General features: G+C 38.2%; 2 protein-coding genes across 7 annotated transcripts in view; both read right to left on the bottom strand.

Moving 5' to 3' along the window:
* Window positions 1-542: 542 nt before the first annotated feature.
* The window catches only part of TBC1D7 (TBC1 domain family member 7), an 80,001-nt gene continuing 56,352 nt past the window's right edge, over window positions 543-24,191 (bottom strand). Inside the window, exons 1-9 of one of the 6 annotated variants that reach the window (XM_034429161.3) lie at window positions 10,677-10,806; window positions 9,812-9,921; window positions 8,393-8,512; window positions 8,120-8,200; window positions 6,444-6,631; window positions 4,514-4,651; window positions 1,270-1,415; window positions 856-985; window positions 543-711 (exon numbers count right to left, since the gene is read on the bottom strand). In XM_034429161.3, coding sequence (XP_034285052.1) covers window positions 625-711; window positions 856-985; window positions 1,270-1,415; window positions 4,514-4,651; window positions 6,444-6,631; window positions 8,120-8,200; window positions 8,393-8,504 — 882 coding nt within the window. In that variant the 5' untranslated portion in view covers window positions 8,505-8,512; window positions 9,812-9,921; window positions 10,677-10,806 and the 3' untranslated portion in view covers window positions 543-624. Of the gene's footprint in view, window positions 712-855; window positions 986-1,269; window positions 1,416-4,513; window positions 4,652-6,443; window positions 6,632-8,119; window positions 8,201-8,392; window positions 8,513-9,811; window positions 9,922-10,316; window positions 10,807-24,191 lie in introns of those variants that run through there. The other 5 variants (XM_034429163.3, XM_034429162.3, XM_034429166.3 and 2 more) reach the window with 5 other exon arrangements.
* GFOD1 (Gfo/Idh/MocA-like oxidoreductase domain containing 1) overlaps window positions 18,076-24,191 on the bottom strand; it is a 63,745-nt gene continuing 57,629 nt past the window's right edge. The window contains exon 2 of the mRNA XM_034429160.3: window positions 18,076-23,149. Coding sequence (XP_034285051.1) covers window positions 22,230-23,149 — 920 coding nt within the window. The 3' untranslated portion in view covers window positions 18,076-22,229. The remainder of the gene's footprint in view (window positions 23,150-24,191) is intronic.

A 24,191-nucleotide genomic window follows, 5' to 3' on the forward strand; every position in this document is an offset into this window, starting at 1 on the left:
CATGATAAAAAAGAGCATATTTAGCTGAATACCTCAGTAAATAGCAATAGCACTTAGACTTATCTATCGCTTCAGAGTGCTTTACAGCCCTAAGCGGTTTACAAAGTCAGGATATTGCCCCCAACAATCTGGATCTTCATTTTACCGACCTCGGAAGGATGGAAGGCTAAATCAAGCTTGAGCTGGTGAGAATTGAACTGCCAATCTGCTGGCAACCGGCAGTCAGCAGAAGTAGCCTGCAATACTGCATTCTAACCACTGTGCCACCATGGTGAAAATGAATGAGCACTATATTAAGTTGATCAAAACTTTCTTTTCATAATGCTTTGCTTTTACGTTTTCCTTTTCCCAGTTTGCCTCTTCCTAAAAAGTATCTGATAAAAAATATTTCTGATAGGAAATCTGTGACTTTCCAAATGTTGCTGAACATCCGGAATCCTTCACCATTCACAATGTTGACTGGGACTTGACTGTTAGGAGTTGTCATATTATAGATTTCAACTCTCTGCAACAGGAGTAACACATCACAATTACAACCACTGTACCCACAATGTTTAAATAACTTTAATTATATATTTTGGAGAAAGAAACAGACATAAAACAAAAACAGAAATGCAGGTAATTTCAAACTGAATGAGCAGGGGTCCCACAATGTTTGTGCCACAGTTCAATAGCCTTGCTCACGATCGCATCAGTGTTATCTTGAGGTATCTATGAAAGATAAAAGCATAGCTTGAAATACAGAGTATTTTACAGTGCAGTCTTGAATATGTTTGGCCTTGGACTTCAAAATAGTATTGAATTTAATTAAAGCACTGTTTTCTTACAATTTAGAATGTATGAAAGAATACTTACATTTTCCAAAAAGTGTTCAATCTTTTCAGCACTAGTCAAGACTATCAACTTCATTTTAAAGGTTAATAAGATCTCAACAGCAACGAAGACAAGGATTTTGCAAGAACCACTAATAACCTTGTCCCAAACCCTAGAAAATTCAATGAGACAGTCATAAAATTGTCTGTTATTTTTACATCTACAATTTATATTATCAATATCCTGCCTTTGTGATTACAATTAAAATTTGGTGAAGCCCTAGAAAAGCTGAACAACGCTTAGAAAAGCTGAAAAATTGACATTTTTCAGAATGCTGGCAATATTGCTGATTGTCAAAACATCATGTCTATGTGATTCATGAGCATATGCTCCACTGAAGACTACAGGGATGTATGTTTTTCCAGTCTAGGAGAGGTGGAAGGGAGAGAAACTTGCCTTTGTAAACTTGATTCAGGTAGGCATCCAGCAAAACATTTTCTAAACCAAAGTTTATAAGGAAGCTGGCCCATTGCTGAACACGACTTCAGATATGCAAGAAGCCGGTTATCCTCAAGGCTCAGGATTTGTTCCAGAAGTTTTGGCTGTAGCAGCATAAATATAAAAAGAATTAATGAAATATGCTAAAATCAAAACTTTTCTTGCTCATAGATATTTGTGGCAAGAAAACCATCAAATTCAATTCAGTGTGATATATGAAGGAGATTACTTCATTCATATTATTTCTTACAGGTCAGAAATATACAAAACAATATATTTACAAAATCATTTGAGAATTCCTTTTCAGAACCACAGTTTTGTTTAAAAAGGGGGGGGATCACAAGGCAAAAGGAGCACATTATGGCATTTTTACCATGGCACCAGTTTCTGTCTGCTAATCAATCGGATGTTTTTTCCAGTGGTTCTGCTTCACACATACATTTTGCATGCATACAGGACTGTATCCAACATCTTCAAAATTACTGGTCACAATTTAAGAATAACCCTCCCCTCCCGCAAAAAAAAATCAGGCTTTCCAGGTGCATTTCATGAATGTAAGCATCCCTATGGTCACCTGATCAAAATCTGGACACTTGGTAACTGGCATGTATTTAGGACAGTTGCAGTGTCCTGGGATCACATGATCACCTTTTGCAACCTCCTGTCAAGTAATGGAAAGCCAGATTTGTTTAACAACCATTTTACTAACTTAACAAGTATAGTGATTCGGTTAACAACAGTGGCAAGAAAGATTGTAAAAGACGGTAAAATTCACTTAACAACTGTCTTGCTTAGCAACAGAAATTTGCGCATCAATAGTGGTCCTAAGTTGAGGACTATCTGTATCAGTTTTTCAAGGTCATAACCACCACTTTGAATTACATCCAGAACCAGGCATGTAATTAATGCAGCTCACAGAGAGAAGTGATGCTTTGTTGCTGGATTTTGAACCAGATGAAACTTCCAAGCTTTTTTCAAAGGCAGCCCTACATATACTGCTTTGCAAGACAAGGTATGAGTGACTAGAGCAGGGCTGTCAAACTCCTGGCCCGCGGGCCGGATGCATTACGCACTGGCCACATCCATGCCTTGTTTAGTGAAAGTGAAAAAAGCCCCAATATGTCACGTGAGGCCGCTGTGACGACGTGAGTTTGACACCCCTGGACTAAAGCATGAGTGATCAAGTTTGAAGGGCCTCCTAAACCAGGAAGGTATGTAGCTGTTGCACCAGGTGAAGCTGCCTAAAGGCCTTATTGACTACCGTTGCTACCTTTTCACCAAGCAGGAGCAATGAGTCCAACAAGACCCTCAGATTGGGCACCATCCAAGTAGGGAGATGCAACGGCACTAAAGATCAGCAACAATCTCGCTAGATCCAGGCAGCCCTAACAACCATAGCCATTTGGTACTTGCAAAACTGAACTGAAGATGTTCTATCCCCATCCTGGCCTGCATAGCCACCAGTCCCTGGGGCCGAAGTTTGATAGCCTCACTCTGCTAGTCTGGGATTGAAAGATATAACTGAGTAAAGGAAGAAAACTGGAGAACAGTGCCTCCAATTCTCAATCCCTGGAGTTGATTCAGAAGGAAAATCACTTTAAATCACCCTGGTTTACTTGAAATAACTAACCTCCAAATCAAGTAAAGGTTAGCACATTTTTAAAGTTCAGGTACAAAAATATAATGCAGTTAATCAAAACTGAATGTGAATGTTTGCAATCTACTCCTAGCAGATGTGCAAAAAGTAACAGGGGACACGTTAAGCCCAGCAGGAAGTTGGATCACTTATGACAATGAATCATCATATATTATGACAAACACAATCTCTGCTATCACTCTTTGCTAACCACTCTTTGGTTTTGTCGGCAACTCTCAAGATAATGAATTGTAACAGAAATAATCCACAAGAATTTATAGAAGCTGATCAGTAAGGTGTGTGTGGGGGTATACATACATACCGAGAATGTTCCAATCTCAGAGCAAGCACTTTTATTTTAATTATATGTACGTACAGTATATATAATTAAAAGTTCTTGCTCTGAAATTGGAACATTTTTTCAGTTATCCTATCTCTTACATGATTCATCTTGTCTGAAATAATTAGCTTATTTTCAATCTCTCACTAGTGTTCCAAGTGTCACTGGAGGAGATCACACATACACACTAAGCAAAGGGCAAACAAACTTATCTCCTACTATATCACAGCCTATTTTCTCCAATCTAGACCACAATTCTTCAGTCTTCTTCAAAAATATGATGTATATTTCTAAGATACCTTGCCAGAAGCAAGTGTCAAAGAGTACATATAAGTGGATTGGACTTATTATAGAAATTATCTTCTTTTACCACAATCCTGAATCCAATTTTTATAACAAATGCAAAATAATGTGTCAATGGATAATGGATTCAATGGAATCTATTATAAAGTTTGCATATGCACAAACTCAATGCATCAAAGTTTTATAACTACATGAATCCACAACAAATATTAGACATGGCTAACATGACACTAGAAAGTTCTGATCCTAGGCAATTGGGTTTTTTTACAGATGGTGAATATAAAGCCTACAAGACAAGCAAACAGCAGGAATCAATCATGCAATCTTTTAAATGTTCACATTTATATCTCATATGAAATTACTTAAACCAACAGCCCATAGCCAGAAACTTAGATCATTGTAACTACCTTTGCTTCGCCCAAACATTTGCATGCAATTTTCCTTATCTTCCTTATCTCTAACAGTACGTTTGATACATATTATCAATTATAGACATACAGGCAGTCCTTGACAGTTCATTTAATGACAGAAGTTATAAGAGCAATGAAAAAAGTGACTTATGACCATTTTTTACATTTATGACCATTGCAACATCCCCATGGACACGTGATAAAAAATCAGATACTTGGCAACTGACTCATATTTATGACAGTTACAGTGTCGTGGGGTCATGTGACCTTCTGACAAGCAAAATCAATGGGGAAGCCAGATTAGTAATAACTCCTGTGATTCACTTAACAACTGCGGCAAGAAAGGTCGTAAAAATGGGGCAAAACTCACTTAACTGTCCTCACTGAGCAACTTAAAAGTTTGGGCTCAATTGTGGTCATAGGTCAAGGACTTACCTGTACCTGCAATCCTATTTCTATATTGGACATAAACTTATATGTGCAGTTCTGCAGAGATAACACTTATTTTCTTACCAGCTGTGGTAATGACTCCTTGTACCTATTGTTTAACTGGTTCACAAAACTACTGACTAGCCAGTAGCAATCAACATTATCTTCCACCATTTCTTCCATTGCTTTAGCAATAGCAAGGAATATCTCATCTTCGGATTGCTGGAAAGCAAAGGGGGTGTGGCAGAGAATAAAGAGAAAAAGAGCATGTGCATCATACATTCAGTTAAAAATTTGCAATCAAGTTCCCACTAATAGCAATGTGTTTGGTACAAATGTGCACTGAGGATGCTACCCAAAACTTTCTAAATCAGCAAAGCTTCTGTTCAACAGAAATGGTGAACAGAAAATGAGTTTGCTAGAAGTGGAGCTGATGACCTCAGCAAAAGGGCTGACAAGTAGCCCAGATCTTCATGATTACTCTCCAAACAAGGAGAGGGCTTGAGATCTCCCACAAATGCTCCAGACAGTTAGAGTGAGGATATGACATCAGTGGATTTGGAGCTGCTAGGAAATGAGGACATAAGTCATATTTTGCTTAAACTTTGGCCAGCGCTTTCAAAAGGAAACTGGGTTGGCTTACAACGTTTTCTAATCCCTTTCAGAAATTGCTTGTTAATTGTTTTTCAATTACTAGGAACCTTTGGATGGACAGGTTTTATAGCACAGGAAGAGTTTTCTTTAATGTTGAATGAAAGAAGTTTTAAATACAAAGGTTTGTTTTCTTTTGTTCTATCATGTCTGATTTTCAGACAGCCTGGGTAAGTTGCTGCAGTTTGTTTGGCAAAGTTTTTTAGAAATGATTTGCCACTGCCTCTGTCCTAGGGCTGAGAGACAGTGACTGGCCTAAGGTCACCCAGTTGACTTTTTCCTAAAAGCGGGATTAGAATTTACAGTCTCCTGGTTTCTAGCCTGATTCCTTAACCACTACACCAAACTGATTCTCTAAACATCAGACATTTTGAAAGGCATTTTTGAACAATGGACCCAGAAGATAATTTTAAGACTGTCCGCCTATATAGATACTGTGTTTAAAAGACATTATGGAAAAGAAACACGTTGTACCTGGGTCCTAAAGACTGGTTATTATAAGTTAAAAATAAAACTGTGATTGATATGATTTCAGGTGACCCTCATTTACCTTCAATAACCATCTGAACTTACGACCATTCTGAAAGAGAGATACTTAATTCTGACTATTGGAGTGTCCATGTATTGGTAACTGGATTACAAATACGACACTGCAGTGTAATACGGTCATGTAATTTTTAACCTTCACTTCCAACTTCCAAAAAGCAAAGTCAATGAGGAAGCCAGCAGGAGGTTGCAAATGGCAACCATGTGACTTTGCACTGAACAATGCAGTGGGATTCCCTTTACAATAGCAACCAGAAGTGCAGGAATTGTGGTCGTATCGCACAATGTTGTACTTTGTGATTTTATCACTTAGCGACAGAAATTCCAGTCGCAATTGCCAACCACAACTGAGGACAACCTGTTCTTAGCCCATTACATGCACTTTATAAAAATACCAATTTGAGGGTAGGACAGACTATAAAGGCAGTTTCACACATAGGGGCCAACGAAGGGGTTAAACAATGGTATATTTCTTTTTAATTTTATCAACGCAATGGGAGATGCCCTAAGCCAGGGGTGGGGAACTATGGCCCTTTTATGACTTGTGGACTTCAACTCCCAGAATTCCTGACCAGCCATGCTCAGAAGATGAGGTCCACAAGTCATAAAGGGCCCACATTTCCCCATTTCTGTCCTAAGCAAGTTTCATTCCCCCACACTGACTAACTAACCTGAATCTATACTGCTATACACAGATGATGCTGTCACATTACTGTAAACATCAACATGTTTTGAACAGCCATAGCATTTAATCTCAGAAAAAAATCGGGATTTGTGGGTAAAAATCTTATCAAAAGCAAAATTAACCTTCACTGACCAAAGGAAAAGATGGGTTTTGAGGTAGCTTTCCTGATTCCAACTGATATATCCGGAGGAATACTTCAACCTGTGGAGTAGAATCTGTGATAAAGCGAATTACTTGAAGGGCACGGTATACATCCCCATATTGTTCCTTTCTATGTTTCATCACAAATGCATGAGAGTCATGGTGAGGTGGGAGAATTCCTTTAAAGAAAAAGAGAAGATGAGAGATTTAAATTAAGTCTACCTGCTCTAAGGGTGAAACATTCATCTTCATACCAATTATTCTCAGATCAAATAAAAAAAGATCTAGCATTTGTTCATAAGAAATGCTTCGGCGCTGTTATTGCGAACAGTAGTTTATTATCCATATACTACTAAAATTCTCATTGTGCTTATAAGTTTGTTTCTATCCTCAAACTAGCCCAAACTATGCATGATATTGCAACAATTTTTGAATCAAGGTACCTAAAATACGTTAAGAACGTATACAAAATCCGGGACCCATTATTCCTGTGGAATTGAAATTCCACAATGTTCACACCAATTTTATTTGCAAAGTTGCAGCCATTGCAGGATCCCCGTGATCACAATTGTGAACATGTGAGCAGCCAAATTAGTGGGGAAATTGGCAGGTAGTCAGAAATCACTTCTTCTCCCACAGTTTTTCCCCCACACCCATAGTCCTTCTGTTTATCTTTTTAGGTTAAATAAATATTGACTTACTACTCAAGTTCATTTGCCACTACAATTATTTTTCCATTTATATTCTTCTTAAGATAATTACAAGACTATGCAGCATTAGGATAAAAAAATATGGTCAGCCTAAAATGTCATTATTCATTCTGGTGACATCAGACTGCATCTCTCGAAGGATGATTCAACGGGTCACGCACTGCCTAATGTTCACTAATGTCTCTGCTAACAAGCTGCAAGGATAGTTTTCTTGCTGAAGACAGTGTACAGGAGGAATGAGCAGAAAAGCAAGCCTCATACATGTACTTTTTTTTAAATGAACAGGAGTACTCCCTGTAAATATATGTACATAAATGGAAAGGGACTTAGGTATGACAGATTTAGGATTGATTACAGAATAAAGCTTTTATACAGAAAATTCCAAGCACAGTCCAAGTCTCCCTATTTATTAACAAAGTTACTGAACATTTTAACCATGTATTTGTTTTTAGGAAACAAAACAGGGAGACTACATAGGCCTGTCTTCTCCATCTCAGATACAGATGTGGTTGAGAAATTAAAATTTACAGTTCCAATGTATCTGAAAGAAGCCAGGATTGGGAAGCTGATTAAAAACCACAACTGCCTATTTTGACTAATAGTAGCTTTCTGAAAATTTCAAAGAGCAATTTTTCCCAGATCTACCTTAAAAAATCTAGAATAGAGCAATGTTAGAATATTTTCAGGGGGAAAAAAAATTAAGCAGGATTCCTTCCTAAATACCCCAGGTTAACCAAAGCTACCCAGAGACATAATGCAAACTATTGAAAATTTCACTTTATATGTGTTACAGTAGCCAATTATATTGCTTAGCACCACTTCTTAATATATTTTAATGGGTACACCTGCTAAGGCATCTATTGCAAGGTTTTAATCAGGGAGCAGAACTGCAAGCAGATCAGCAAAGCTACCCTTGTTATTTACAAAGAAGCCTTTGGTCTTCACCAATTTCCATACCTAGAAGCACTTTCCATACCAATGTCCGGTACATGGATGGGAGAGGAAACCTTTGACTAAATGTGCAAAGCTTCTCAATATCTGTAAATAAAGATATAAAAACAGTGTTTAACAATGTTAGGAGGCAGCTCTAATCAATACTGACCCGGGAACTCTGGCAGCAGAACAAAAGGCTCTCCAGAGAATATTCCCCCTCTGCTTTAATTCTGCCCAAATTCAAAACACACCCTTAGTGACTGTAAACATTATACTACATAGGTATATTGCACATACCCAACCGATCATCTTTCAAAAGAATTTCTAATGATTTTTTTTCTTCAACACCACGAAATCCTACTTTTTCATAGTACACGGATCGGAAATTTCTCTGAGGATCTTCAGCCATGTCTCATTCTAAAATAAAGACAAATTAAAGTATGTCACCAAATAAAGTGTTTTACTATAAGTATATCCAACAAGAAAATGTTGTAGTACAAAATTCTCCTGTTTGGTGTTATATCCAATCACATTCCTTTCCAAATAATTAATTCCACTGCCCCTTTTGCCTCACTTTTCCAAGGCTTTTCTCTGTCCAACCTTCCTCTCATTGGATAGATCAGTTCTGCTTCCAGTGTTAGTTTGCAATGTTTTAAAGACCTTGAAGTTTACCCACCCAAGTAATATTCATAGTCCTTTATGTGCAGGGCGAATGCAGATTTGATTATGCATGAACTGGAACACAGGGCAGTGTTCATAATTTCTATATAAAAATAAGACAAACATCTGATGTAGTTGTAATTCTAAACCATGATGGGAAACAGGAATAAGCAGCAAAATTAAGGCCAGGTTCTTCCCTTCTTTCCACTTTGCTATTTCTTTTTCCTGCAAAGTGGGTTTCAATTTCTGCACATCTCAATTTTGGTTAGTCATCAGATACATTTTGGGGGATAGGTGATATTGTTTTGGCTGGAAGATGGAATTCACACTTTAATAATGCAAAAATAAGACGCATAGACAGCATATGTTGTAGTTGTCACTAAAGGCATTTAATAGCTCTAGAAAGGAGTGTCAAACTGGTGGCCCATAGGCCAGATGTGTCACTCGCAGGCCATGCTCACCCCAGCTCCACAAAGGGGAAAAACATCGCTATGTTACATGACAATAACATCAAGATGCTTTCACATTTCAGAAAAAATATTTAAAGATAACTTCATCTTTACTTCTTTGCAATAAATAAAATAATGGAATGCACCAAGAAAGTGCATTTCACAAGTTTAAACCTCAGTGGCAGGCAGGTGAACTAAAGTGAAAGGATACTTGAGGTTTATTGCTAAACGTTATTAGGTTGGTGTTTTAAGGGGAAACACTGATAGTTACAGCATATTTTGCTTTTAAAAATTAAGGGTTTTTTTTAACTAGAACCCTGGAATTAAAACATAAAAAGCAATCCTGCACAATCTAGTTTCACTACAAATTATGTCATTAAAAGGATTCTTGCAGATCAAACTAAAAGTTTCCAGAAAGCGAACTGGTTTTGGAAAAAAGATTTGTAATACTAATACTTTAAAAGACTTTCAAATATTTATTATGCGGATTAGCATTCCATTCATAAAGTGGATTTTAGTACATGAAAGACTTTGCCATGATAAATATGTTAATCTTCTAAAGCAGTAAAACCAAACCCATCTCCATTGTTTCTGAAATTAAAGTTACCTTTGTTTTCACTCCTATGCCAGAGGGAATAAAAAAAGGAGCCATAACCATTACTCTTTATCTTTCCACAGCTTACATATTATTTTCTGACCCGATTCCTCAGAACAATCCTGTGAAATAAATTTGGTTGAGTTTTGGGACAAGCTAACAAAAGTCATGGGCTGGACTTGAGCCTGTAATACAGAGGACTAAAGCACTGTTATTAACATCAGCTGCCTGCAATTACTGCAAGTTCAAATCTCACCAGGCTCAAGGTTGACTCAGCCTTCCATCCTTTCAAAGGTAGGTGAATTGAGGACCCAGATTGTGGGGGCAATAAGCTGACTTTGTATAAATATACAAAAGCATGAAGGCTATTGCTTAACGCATTGTAAGCCGCCCTGAGTCTCCGGAGAAGGGCGGCATATAAATCAAGTTAAAAAACAAAACAAAACTAAGAACCCCGTCCCCCCATTTCGACCTTCAAATACGCAGACCACGGTGTATCGTTGTGATATCGAAGTACCTACTAATAGGAGCTGAAGCCTAACACAACCGGAAGGCACCAGGCTGCAAAGGACTGGCTTTAGGAGGGTAAGCAGTTTGAAAGCCACAGGGCAACGGCGCTAGTCCGCAGGATAGCCACAAGGGCGCCCCCTCACTCTCCACTGAGAAATTGAGGCATCTGGTGGTAAGATGGCTGGAAAGAAGGGCACCTCGAGAGAAGAGCTTATGGTAAAAACAGAGCAGCGAGATAGGAAACCAACAATGACTGAATGCCGAAGAAAGGCTGACTTGGAAGCCGCCACGACGGGAGCAAGAAAAGCAGCGGGAGAGACCCGGCTGAGGCAGCTAACAAAACACCCCGCGCCCCTTTCCTTCCTACCCGGCCGAAACAAGAGCCCCGCCTCGGCCTCGCCAAGCCAGTCGACAGCTCCCTCTCACGGCTCCACCGCGCAGACTCCAGCCGGCTCAGACGTGAAGGGGAGGGAGCAACCACGGGGGCAACCGGGCGGCGCGAGGCCTGGGCCTTCGAGATATCGCGAGTGCTTGTGCGGCTTTGTTGCTTTCCCTAAAGAGAGAGCGAGAAATAGACGTTGCGCGGCGCTTGCTGCTGTGGCTGCCGGCTCTGGCGGAAACGTGTTCGAATCTCGGCGTCTGTCTGGCGGCTGACCAAAGCGACTGGGTGGGGGGCGGGGTGTCTTCTTGGTGGTGTTCTTTGTTTTATATTCCGAAGGGAGGGGGATTATTATATAATTATTTTAATAATATGTCAAAGTAAAGCCGTTAAAACCTAATTAAGAAGAGGCAGCCTATTACCAGAGTACAGGTAGTCCTCGACTTACGACCACAATGGAGCCCTAAATTTTTGTTGCTGAGTGAAACATTTGTTCGATGAATTCTGGCCCATTTTACGACATTTTGTGCTACAGTTGTTCAGTGAATCCCTGCAGTTGTTAAATTAGTAACGTGGTTGTTAAGTGGATCTGGTTTCCCCATTGACTTTGCTTGTAAGAAAGTTCCCAAAAGGTGATCATGTGATCCCAGGGACACTGCAACAGTCATAAACACGAGTCAGTTGCCAAGCATCCAAATTTTGATGACGTGATCCTGAGGATGCTGCAATGGTCGTAAGTGTGAAAAAAGGTCATAAGTCGCTTTTTTCAATGCTTTTGTAAATTTTAACAGTCACTAAATGAACTGTTGTAAATCGACTACCTGTATCAAGCTGGTGCAACTTGGTAAAACGCCTTCTGCAGTACAGGTAGTCCTCGACTTATGATGACGATTGAGCCCAAAATTTCTGTCGCTAGGTGAAGCATTTGTTAAGTGAACTTTGCCTCATTTTATGACTTTTCTTCCTACAGTTGTTAAGCAAATCACTGCAGTTGTTAAATTAGTGACAGCTGTTAAATTAATCTGACTTCTCCATTGACTTTGCTTCTCAGAAGGTCACAAAAGGTGGTCACATGACCCTGGGATACTGTAACCGACATAAATATGAGCCAGTTGCCAAAGAGTCTGAATTTTGATTATATGGCCCTGGGGATGCTGCAAAGGTTATAAATGTGAAAAATGGTCATAAGTCACTTTTTTCAGTACCACTGTAACCTTGAATGGTCACTAAATGAAGTATTCTAAGTTGAAAACTACCTATAGTGCAATTGCTCTCTTGAAGTGACGATTCAGCTGCAATCCTTTGGCCTAAGGGATTTTTTAGAGGGGGGGGAGCGCTTTCCCGCCTTTTTCCATTTAACATCTGGAAGATACTGGGTTAGGTGAAGCTGAATTTAGTTCAAAGCATATTTACTGATCCCAGAATTTTGGTCTTGCCTGACCAGAGAATGTTATTTTCTGAGTCAGATCCAGGCCTGTAGGATGGTGGCTACCAGAACCTGCAAAGCAATAGCTTCCTCTTGGCAGTTGTTCTGTTGTTATTGCTACTTCTCGGTTTTATTTTTCATTTCTCTGTTTCTAATATCTGCACTTTGTTTTCTCTTGAGCCATCTTGAAGTAATTTTAATCAAATAAAGCTGGGTGAAGACATAGTAAACTCCAGTTGATATCTTAGGCAGGGTGTGTCTAGTAATTCAGTTTTAGAATAGCAATTATATTAAAGACCAAAGGTTGCAATGTCAAACTCGTTAGGTAATAAAGTATAAGGTAAAGGTAAAGGTTCCCCTCGCACATATGTGCTAGTTGTTTCCGACTCTAGGGGGCGGTGCTCATCTCCGTTTCAAAGCCAAAGAGTCAGCGCTGTCGAAAGACATCTCCATGGTCATGTGGCCAGCACAACTAAACACCAAAAGCACACAGAACGCTGTTACCTTCCCACCAAAGGTGGTCCCCATTTTTCTACTTGCATTTTTTATGTGCTTTCAAACTGCTAGGTTGGTAGAAGCTGGGACAAGTAATGGGAGCTTATCTTGTTATGCGGCACTAGGGATTTGAACCGCTGAACTGCTAACCTTTCAATCGACAAGCTCAGCGTCTTAGCCACTGAGCCACCACATCCCTAATAAAGTTGTACAAATGAAATCACAAAAAACATGAAAGGGGAAAGGACTGCTGGATAAAACCAGTTCTATATTTTACTGATGAAAAGCCTGTGAGTCACAAAACCTTGATGATGATATATTTGTTAGGATCTTAAGGACCCCACAAATGTTACCGTTTTTTGGGGGGGGGAAATGTGGATGCAAAACAAACATTTTATTAACCAGTAATTAGCTATTCTGTAAATACAATTTTATCCTGAAGAAAAACATTTTTGTAGATAGAAGCCCATACTATTATATTCTGGACAACAGCTGCTTTTTATAGTGGGGGGGGGGGGAATTACTCAGATGCATTCCTCACTTTTTATTAATCCTGCAATTTACTGCAGGAGCAGGAGATGGCAGCCTTAAACTAGCTTTTCTTAAGAGCACCTGTTAGAAGTCCTGTCGATAAGCGGCATAGTTGTTCTGTGCATTTTATATCCTCCTACTTAGGAAAACAAATTTTATTGGTGTCACAAGATCCATGGGCCAGGATTTAACAAAGCCTGCTGAGGCACACCTAAGAGCTTGGGCATGTTTATAGGGTTGTAAAACGTGGGTAGGGTAGAAGAGAAAAGGTGTGTGTCTCTTCATTTTGTAAGCAATTTGAGAGAAATACAGTACAGGTAATCCTCGACTTACTACCATAATTGAGCCCAACATTTCTGTTGCTAAGGGAAGCAGTTTTTAAGTTAATTTTGCCCCATTTTACGACTTTTCTTGGCACAGTTGTTAAGTAAATCACTGCAGTTGTTAAGTTAGTAACCTGGGTGTTAAGTGAATCTGGCTTCCGCATTGACTTTGCCTGTCAGAAGGTCTCTAAAAATGATCACATGACCCTGAGACATTGCAATTGTCATAAATGTGAACCAGTTGCCAAGTGTCTGAATCTGACCATGGGGATGCTGCAGTGGTCGTTAAGTGTGAAAAACAGTCATAAGTCACTTTTTTTTCAGTGCCTTCATAATGTTGAATGATCACTAAATGAACTGTTGTAAATCAAGGACTACCAGTAATCAAGAAATGTTAAGTCCACTCTTTGGATACACAATTTAAGATATAGTGTTTGGACCTTGCCTATAATGCTACCTAGTGCAACTAAATTCTCATTGTGTTCTTGACAGAGTAAAATGCCCAGATTAGGATTTTCTAACTATTTTAGTCTAAAAATGCGATGGCAAATTAAAAATAACCAGTGTTTGACTACTTAGCACTTCATCTGATTAAATCCAAAGAGACCTAGTTCTGCGTTTTCAAAGTTACTGTCAATATCTTAGTCTATGTTTGTGTTAACACAGAAATACAGAATGGTTGTGTATTTATAGGTGGCTACATACACAAAAGCTTATACTGAAGATAAATTTGTTCAGACACTTCTATCTTTAAACATGGGCAGAGATCTGCCTGCAGGGGAATTCAGCTCAACTAGTCTAGAAATGACCATGGCTCTTTTCCAACATCAAATTCCAATGCTGGAAATGGGAAAAATTAGTAGAAATGCCACAGTTCAGACCTCAGGGCATATTTTTGAAACCAAATGCTGAAACCTGCCTGTTCAGCCACTGGCATAAATCAGTTCCCTCCTATTAATTGGAGGGGGGTTGGGAGAAGCAAGGCATAGAGAAAACAAAATATAAAACTTTCTCTTTTGCTTCTGAAGTTGGAGCATTTCCAACATGAAGTAAATCATTCTCTTACTGCTTTTATCCTTTCATTTCTGGGGCTATAGTTATCAAACAAAGCTGAACAGTGGGAGGTACAAAACAGGCAGAAGTATTTCTTCATGTTTTATATAAAAATTATATGGAACTTGGCTAACTCAGTATGTGGTTACAAAGGGGGATACATAAATACATGAATCAGTTAATCAATGGCTACTAGTTCTACCACGTTTCTGCAGTTTAATAATATTAATTTGTGTTAAGAGGCAGATGCCCTACAAACATAGTTTCTCGTGGTAGGGAATTTTTGCCTTCATCACCAAATCAGGAGCATCCACAAGGAGGATCAAAAATAAATAAATCATGATGTGACTTTGATTAAAGCTCTGCCCCTTTTTATAACCCATCGTTTATGATGCATGTATAAAAGGGGGAGTGATTGCATAACCCTAATTGCTGTCTTGAATTATACATCTCCCTACCTTGATGTTTCTGAAATGTTAATAAAAGTCAAAGCTGCTTTCAAGAGGAGAGAAGAAATGACAATCAAATCTTGGTTGCCATTATCCTCCATTAACTGTTCTAGACTTTATTGCAATCTTTTTATAGTCACACATTTTAGCAGATGTTTCCAGTTTGATGAAATCTTTCTTAATTTTGTATTAAAAGCATATGTAAGGAGGTCTCAGTTTATAGACAATTGGAACCGGAATTTCTGTCTTAAGTCACTGCAGTTGTTAAAGCAAGCCATCATGTATCCAGACTCAATTGTATGACCATTTTTATCACAATTACACAAATCACCATAGATCAGTGGAAACTCTCCGCCTGCAGGTTGGATGGGTCACATGCTGGCCATGCCCACCCCCAGTTTAGCGAAGGGGGGGAAAAGTCATGATACATCACGTGACGACATGACAACACGAGTTTGACGCCCCTGCCATAGATGTTAAGCTTCCCCAATTAACATTTTTTGCTGGAAACCAGCTGACAGGGACACAAATCACAACTACATGACTGGAGAACGGTAAAACCATAATGCGTGGTCATAAATGCGAGCCAGTTGCCAAGCGCTTGGGTTGTAATCATGTGACCATGGGGGCAAAAAGCAGTCTTTTGCAAGGACAAGGAATAAAACACTTTTTCCAAGACACTCGTAGCTTTGAACCATCATTAAATGAACAGTCATAAATTGAGGACTGTATTGTGCATTCCAAGTTCTCACTAGGATTCTGAAATTCAAGTTGCTGTTAAATCTAAAAGTCCCTTAGTTTTTGTACCAATTATTTTCAGCATTGCCTATCTTGCAAGTTTATTGCAATAATTAAAGGAAAAAGGCATGGTGGCTGGGCAATCCAAGTTATTTTTTCTTTGCCAAGTCAGTCTCATTTTCTAAAAAATGGCTTAGGAGAATATATGGCAAAGAGAAAGTATGTTTTGCTTCATTGCCTGAATATAGGAATTATGAAGGCTGAAGACAATTAAACCTTGATTTATCCGACAATTTGAGATAGGGTATGTCTATTAAATCCAAATTTGCATCATTTGTAGATTTGTACCATTTAATGGACATAAATAGCATAATCTATAGTAAAACCTGAGTTAATGGACAGCCCTCTATTTAACAGACATTAGGAGTGGTATATAAATCAACTAAATATACCCATCTTGATTAACAGTCTGATCTGTTGGTAGCAGTTGATACATAAATGCACTTTTTAAAAGTTCTCCTACCCCCTGTGAGCAATCCTACAAAACCCTGTGAAAACATCTTAGTAAAAAGAAAGCTCTCGTCCCATTTGCTATACTGATTTTTAAAAGCTTTTTGCATTGTAACAACATTTACTTGCTGCATTACTTAATCAATACTATAACAGCCCAGCTGTATTTCCAGCACTTGTTTTTATGACATTTTTCCCTAGGGCTCCATTGAAACTTAATGAGCTCTTACTTCAAATATAAATGCAGGCCTTGAATTAAAGTAGACAGAGATCAGATACAAACATCCATTCTGGGATATTGCAGGAAAAAGGAAATCCAAAATTTAGGTTGTCCTTTCTCAATATCCTGCATTCATTTCACATGTGTTCTTGGGAAATGTTCCTGATGATCAGAGAGACAGCCCACACACGGCTTATTTGTGCTGCTGTCTGCACAAGACAAGCTGGTGCTTGCTTCATTGCAACACACAATTCTGGGCAGCAAGCAGGTAGTGGACAGCATAATGAGCATGTAGCAACAAGGCACTGGAGGACTAAGCTAAGAATGCTATACAGGTGATAATCCTTGATTTACAACCACAATTGAGCCCAAAATTTCTCTTGCTAAGCAAGACAGTTGTTAAATGAGTTCTGCCCCATTTTATAACCTTTCCTGCCCCAGTTGTTAAGTGAATCACCGCAGTTGTTTAAAAACATGGTTGTTCAGTGACTCTGGCTTCCCCATTGACTGCTTGTCAGAAGGTTGCAAAAGGTGATGACATGACCCAGAACATTGCAGCCATCATGAGTCAATATTGTCAAGCGTCTAAATTTTGATCACGTGACCATGGGGATGGTCATAAGTGTGAAAATAAGTCACTTTTTTCAGTGCTGCTGTGACTTTTGAACAGTCACTAAATGACCGGTTGTAAGTTGTGGACTGTCCCCTGCACTTAACTTTCCCAGTGCAGGGACATCTTTAACACTCATCAGTCAGTAGCTAATTTTCTCTCTTAAAGCCTGGACTAAAATATGAAGTATCAATGGAGATTAGGCTAGAACCAAACTCAAATTTGCAAAAGAAAGCTCAGTGTACAAATATTTTTTTTCAAAGCATAGTGAGACCACCCATCTACTTATTTGGCCATTTGGCCATGTTTAAGATTGGTTAAAATGAAGCCATTTGCTTCTTATAGGTTTTTTTGGGGGGGGGGGAAGACTCATAGAAGGGATAGATTGGTTTGCACCCTAGCCCCAAAACTATTTCAAGTACATCCTGGGTTAGGATAACTACCAAGCAAAACTACCTTTTGCTTTTGAGAGCAAAAACACTATCTTGTACCTAGGTATGGTACCTAGTACTGTGACAGTTTGTCCACTTTGGGAAGGAAACAAGAAAGAAAGAACAGCACTGATTAATAAAATTAGAACAAGCACAGGGTATGTGTTGGTGTATAGTATTCGTACTGTATTATGTTGCATTGGATTTGCCTTTGTGCCAATTATGGTAAAAATGTTTGGCTTCTAAGATTCATCTTTTATGCCATACCAAGCCCTAACAGAATTCTGCCGAGTAAAAGCAGATAAAAACTATTCGACAGAAATACTAAAAAAAATGTTTTATATTTCAAAATAGCTATTCAAGCTGACCCCAGGGAAGTGGAACAGAATCAAATTACTTCTCTTCTTCCCACTGTGTTCCCTGGAGTCTTATCCTCAAAGAAACAAAACAAAATGGATAGTAGAAATCTTAGGAGTTTTCATTCAGGTATATCAAATTAAACATCTGTTATGATGTGGGAGTAATGAAAATTTAAAAAAAAAAACTAGGCTATGGAAGAAGAACACACAATTGAAAGGAATGACTTGCAGCTGGAACCCAGTCTCTTTTATGTCTTTATTCAACATTTCAGTTCTTTTTATTCCGATTATCAAATATGTATGAACAGCAGGAAGCCTTGTTTAAAGCAGCACATATATGCCAAGGACTGATTATATCTAACTACATTCCCCAAACAATGAAAGACTAACACATAAACATTGTACAGAAGTTGTATGGATTTTATTGTAGCTGAGAAACATCAAAGGCTGCTTTCTATTAAAAAGCAGCCAGGTTGTCAAAAGCTGGGGACATTCTCCACATCTGCTCTTTTCTTTTTACGATAACCCCGCTTTCTTTTTTTGCTTTCTAACCTCTTGAGGTATAAAATATAGAATCTGTTTTTAATCACATCTTTATTGTTTGATAAATAACTTTTTAAAATATTTGCTACACACAAAATGCCCATGCAACTGAATATATATATATATATATATATATATATATATATATATATATATATATATATATATATTCACGCTCTATATAATATATATGCTTGTAAAACACAATAAATATATATATATATTAAATACAGCAATAAATGTACATTTGAATGTTTAAAGTTAAAAACAAAGAGCAAAATGTCATTCTAGAACCAGATCAAGTAAAGAACTGCAATCAATCATAGAAATGCTATTTTAAGAAGATTTATAGCGCTAAGTACCTCTCTATCTCCCTCTGTCATCTTCAGTGCTCTTATAGAGAAGGACAGCAGAATGACACAAAACAAAAACTGACTAAATCTGCCTTGGATAAAATGAAATAACAAAATGTTCCCAGTAGACTTCCATCCTTTTATTATTTAAATTAATGTGGGGAAAAAAACCTGTAAATCAGAGAATAAATCATTCTGCAAGGATTGTTCAAATGGAGACCAACAGTGCAGCAAAAGCGATGGAGAACTTTAAATAGTCTATAGCAGCCATCTGGTGCCCTCCGGCTGTGTTAGGTCCACAACTGCAAAATTGCAGAGCCAACATTAACTGGGATAATAGGCACTGTAGTTTCAATGTATCCCAAGAACATGAAGTTGGAGAAGGTTTGTCTATTATCAAGTAAATGGAGTTTCAAATATCACCCAATAACAATGACACTTCTCCAATGTTTCATGCATTTTGCTCTTTTAAAATTATTATTTCTATCCAGTATTCGATACTGTATGTAAAACGTTGAACAGGGATGGAGGAATAGTGGTGATAATTTAAAGAAAGTGATGCCAGTACATTCTAATTTTTCTTAGTGCAAACATATTCCTACCCACCCACCTGATATTTCAATTGTAGTTTTAGATCTAGGAGAGAAGGAAAAGTAAGGGAGGTTATATTACTGACCCTTGTAGAGATTCTTTATTAAAAGATGCTCTATCAATCCATTTATAGACACAAGTGAAAGACCTTAGCAAGCAGCAGAGATTACTCATGATGCTGTTACGATGTCCCAATAACAGATACTCCTTTAAATACCCCCCCCCCAACATTAAGCTAGATAAGGCAAGCTCAAGTAGATATGAGTTCCATGACAGAACAGGATTCTTCTGTTTCTACTATTTCTCATCTAACTATACAAAATGGGCTCTATCCAGTTCCTGAAATTAATGCAGTTCTCTCAGTTATACGTACATGCAAAGTGCTAAATCAAGCCCTACCAACCAAGTATAATCCAGTTTTTCTTTAGTTTCTGACTTTGGGCAATTTATTAACCTCTAGTGAAGATCAATTGCCAGACAAATGCAAATTATGATATAAAACAAGAGTGGGCAATTTGTGGCTTGTTGCCAGATTCAGTTCCCACAGTGTTGCCAGGAAAATTATTATTTTCATCAGAGCAACTTGTCCTTTTAATGCAATATCCCCCTAAAATAGATATTTAAACCCTCCCAACCTTTCCTTTCTCCAATACATCATTTTAAAAAAAATCAGTCCCATCCTCACTGGCAATATAATGACTTTATAAACAATGTCCTGTGGGCCTTCAGCAACCCCCACCCCAAAATTCTGTGCATTTCCCACCAAAAGGGTATAGTGTCATTTTAAGCCAGTGCAACTCTCAGGATTCTTAATAGTAAATGTTTGTGGGGATGGTGATATTGCAAACAAACCAGGACTTTCTTAAAAGGATTATTGATTAAATTTATCCAGGAGAGTTTGCAGATGGCACTCCAGAGCAGAGAATAAAAGAAGTATATATATGAAAGAAAACACTTTTTCTCTTTCACAACTTGTAGAATCAATCAAAAGACAAGATGACTCTTGTTCAGGATGAGACTTGGCACCGCTATTTCTAAAAGCAAATTACCGTAAAGAGATGTAACCAAGATCACACCTATCATGGTTATAATTTCAAAATCTCTCTTCAGAAAATCAATTAATCTATACTCTGCTACTTAGGAGAGAGAGAGTGAGAAAAATATAGGAGTGCCAACAAGTGAGGGGGGGAGAGGATATCGTATCAAATTCCTACCATTTGGGGCTATTGTTGGCTCAGTTCCCCCATCAAAGACAATTCCTGAGTTTTGGTCTTGGTCTAGGGCTGTAGGTAGTTATGGATTAAATGGCTTTTTCAGTCTAGTGAGCTCTGGCAACTTTTGCTAGAAGGAAATATGCATCAATTCCTGCAGGATAATTTCAGTTCCAGGGATAAAATAATATGAAACCTACAGTCCCAAGTAATACCTCCAATATTTACCAGTATCTGAATTTTTCAAAGTGGAAGAAAAGAAACATGAACAGTTCATTGTGTTGGGAGTTTTCATAATGAAGATCCCAGAGAATGATCTGTTTGGAGCAACAGGACAAAAGGCTCTCCTGTTGTCATTATGATACTGATTAGATACTCAAACAATATTGCAATAAAAGTGCCAGGCACACCAATTATGATCACAGATATGCTTCCACAACAAGAACAAACTGTCCAACTCAAACATACAAAAATGATCAGTCACCATATCTCACCTCACCTTTAGTTAAATTATTTTTTCTCTAAACTGGGGTTTTCCTTACTGGGGAGGCATCATTTCGCTTTGTGTAGGTTTTGCCTAAAGCACATGAGATTTGGCTCAAAGCTATGTTTTGCTGATTATCTCCCTCTGTTCCCCTGATTTGAGATTTAAATATATAATCCAAGATTAGGAACTAGTAACCTTGTAATTGCTTGAGAACTAACATATTACAGTATATCATTTTGCAATTAAATCCACTTTGTCAGACAGACTACTTCATGCCTCTAACAAAAAAAAAAAGGCCCAGTCCATGAAAATTTGTGCTAAAGTAAACATTTTAAGGTATCATAGGAGTTATGCATGGTTTTGCTCTGAAACAAAGCAAAAAACATCACCCTGGAATTTACCAGGAATCAAAGCTCATCAAACGTTATGTAGCTATCCTAAAACTAATTTTTGCTCAATCCTATTTTTATACATTTTTGTGCTTTGAATCAAAGCTTACTGAGCCTTTGGGCCTGGAGAACTTGAAGTGGAACATACAAGGAATTTGGAACAATATGAATTGGGGGTGGGGGGAACCTACTTATTCAAGTTATATTCCGTTGGGAAAAAAATAATAATCCAAAAACATTATTTATGTTAGCCATGAAAACCAATCTATCAAATTCTTTTGACACCAGATAACATATTCATGCCAAATGTTCTTATGTATCATTTAACTAATGCAATGGGTTATTTAACCAACTAAGAACAGAGTAGCATGCTTTTATCGGTGGAGCTCTTAGAAGGTATGGGTAAGTCTGTGCAATCTACATAGGCTTCTGATTCAAGCATCTTTTATGGCCTGCTTTTTGTTTTGTTTTTTTCTGTAACGCCCAACTGGACCTTCCTGAACCTTTTTTTTTTAAACAGTTAACACAATTGAGTCAGCCGTACTCCAACAGATTGCAAACTGATTATATTTTACCTTCCTATTATTTGGTAAAAAGCTAACACACATTTTTCCTTCATAAGGATCTGCAACTATTATGTACTATGAGGGCATTTCAAATGCATCTATTATTTCAGCACCAACTAGGCAATGTGGCTTTAGCAACAAATATTGTTTCCTTAAACTGTTTCCCTTTTCCAGGCCTGAGATGTGTAGTCATATTTCTGTCAGGGAAAAGCTGATTCGATTCACTTCCTTTTTCCCCCCAAGTCAAGACAAAAATCTAGCAGTACAGAGACATCCTGCTCCGCCTCATGGCCTCACTAATCAAGTAAGCAGGACTCAGTTCTGGTTCTTCAGTCATAATCACAATGTTCTGCCATTCACCCAGCTGATTGGATCTCTTAATGGTGTCCACCACACACAAAGCATAGAGACAATCATCAAAAGTTGCAGCCATTGTGAGTGGCCTTCCGTCCCAGGTTCGTCTGTCATCTTGATCTTCAAATGCCTCCCTGACTGCTTGTACCATCTTTATGGTGCCCCGGAGGTACGGAGATGGGATGTCACTGAAGGCCTTCTCGGGTAACAAGGCATTGCTGACTGGGGCAGAATCCTTCAAGAGGAGCTCTTTCTGTGGAGAGTTATTGCTTTGTCCGTACAAATCAGTGCCAACTGCAATTAGCCGCCCGCTTGATCCAATCACAACAATATCTTGTTTAAATTCTCCCGGCATGTTGAAATTGAGGGTAACAGTGCAGCACACCCCACCTTCTAAGACCATTTGAAATGTACAGAAGTCGTCACTCGTAATTTGCCGTATTCCTTTAATGTGGTCGGTCTGTTTCACAAAGGTCTTAAGAAGTCCATGAACTTTCACTGCTTTCTGACTGGTGAGGAAAGTCAGGAGATCAATGATGTAGGTACCAACAGAATGCAACCCTCCACCTCCCATCAGATCATCGCAGCTCCAGTTATATTTCTTCCCCAGCAGGCTCCCACTGTGAACCTGTACCTCACACACAAGCAGTTCTCCCACATAGCCCTCTTGGATCAGCTGCTTCATCTTTACAAAGGCAGGCAGGAAACGGAGAACGTTGCCCATGATGCTCATAAGCTTGGGATAATAGTGGGCAGCTGTCATCATCCGAAAGGCATCCAGCGGAGTGGCTGTTCTATCACAAATGACATTCTTCCCAATCCCTATTAGATATTAAACAAAACAAAACAAAAAAAAAAAAAACCACAAGGTGAGTTAAGGATATGATGCGGTACAAAGTACAAGGGTAGAAATCAAGAAAAGCTACAAAGAAAAAATATTTTTAAAAACAATTTCAGGAGGGCACAACAAACTTTCTTTCCCTTTTTGCTTCACCTATAATTAACACGAATTTGAAGGATCCCAGTTGGCAAAAGCTATCAGTTCAGTCTGAAGAGGAGCAATTCTTCTGCAAACAGACATTAACCTATATTGATGCTTGCAGCTCTTCATTTTGTATTCAAATTTTCTTTAAATTTTATATTAACATATAATGTCTCATACTCAGATGCATCATTTATAAAGGAAATCTGAGCTTAACAAAATTCCTTCCATTTTCCACCTTTATGGCCTAAAATTGAATCTTATATTGCATTATAACCTAAAATGACAAAACAATACTAATGAAATTTTTGAGATTGTTGCATGTTGCATCTCAAGGAATATAAGTTTTTTTAATTCTTTATTTGCCCATTATGAATTACTTATTATACAAATGGATTATTATACTTCCATGGATTTATCATTATAATAACTTGTTCCCTGGCTGTGGCTAAATTCACACATGATGCTAATGAGTCACTTGATAAATGAAGAAGAATTACAATTTGCAAGCTGTATTTATGGATTAAAGTAGAGACTTCCAACTAACTCAGGACTTTTTGGTGGCATGCTGAGGATTGTTATCCAAAAAATGAATGGGTCGGGATAAACACATTTAACTTAATTAACATTTAACTAAGATTAAGAACTGATTACTTCCCAGGTACTTAATTTTTTCATTCTATCCTTTTCAAACTTACAATTTGGTGATTGGCACATTTGGAGCAGCTTTGGGAGCAGCATCCCAAACTTTTGGCACGGCTGCACTATTTCCGATCATGTATATACTGCTGAATTACAACTCTCAACAGTCTCAATCAGTGTGGACAATAACAAAGAATGAAAGAATTGCAGTTCAGCAATATCTGAAAGGTCACATGTTAT

The sequence above is a fragment of the Pantherophis guttatus genome, chromosome 3 (genome assembly GCF_059756535.1).
Source record: "Pantherophis guttatus breed Tessera chromosome 3, ASM5975653v1, whole genome shotgun sequence".
NCBI lineage: Eukaryota > Metazoa > Chordata > Lepidosauria > Squamata > Colubridae > Pantherophis > Pantherophis guttatus.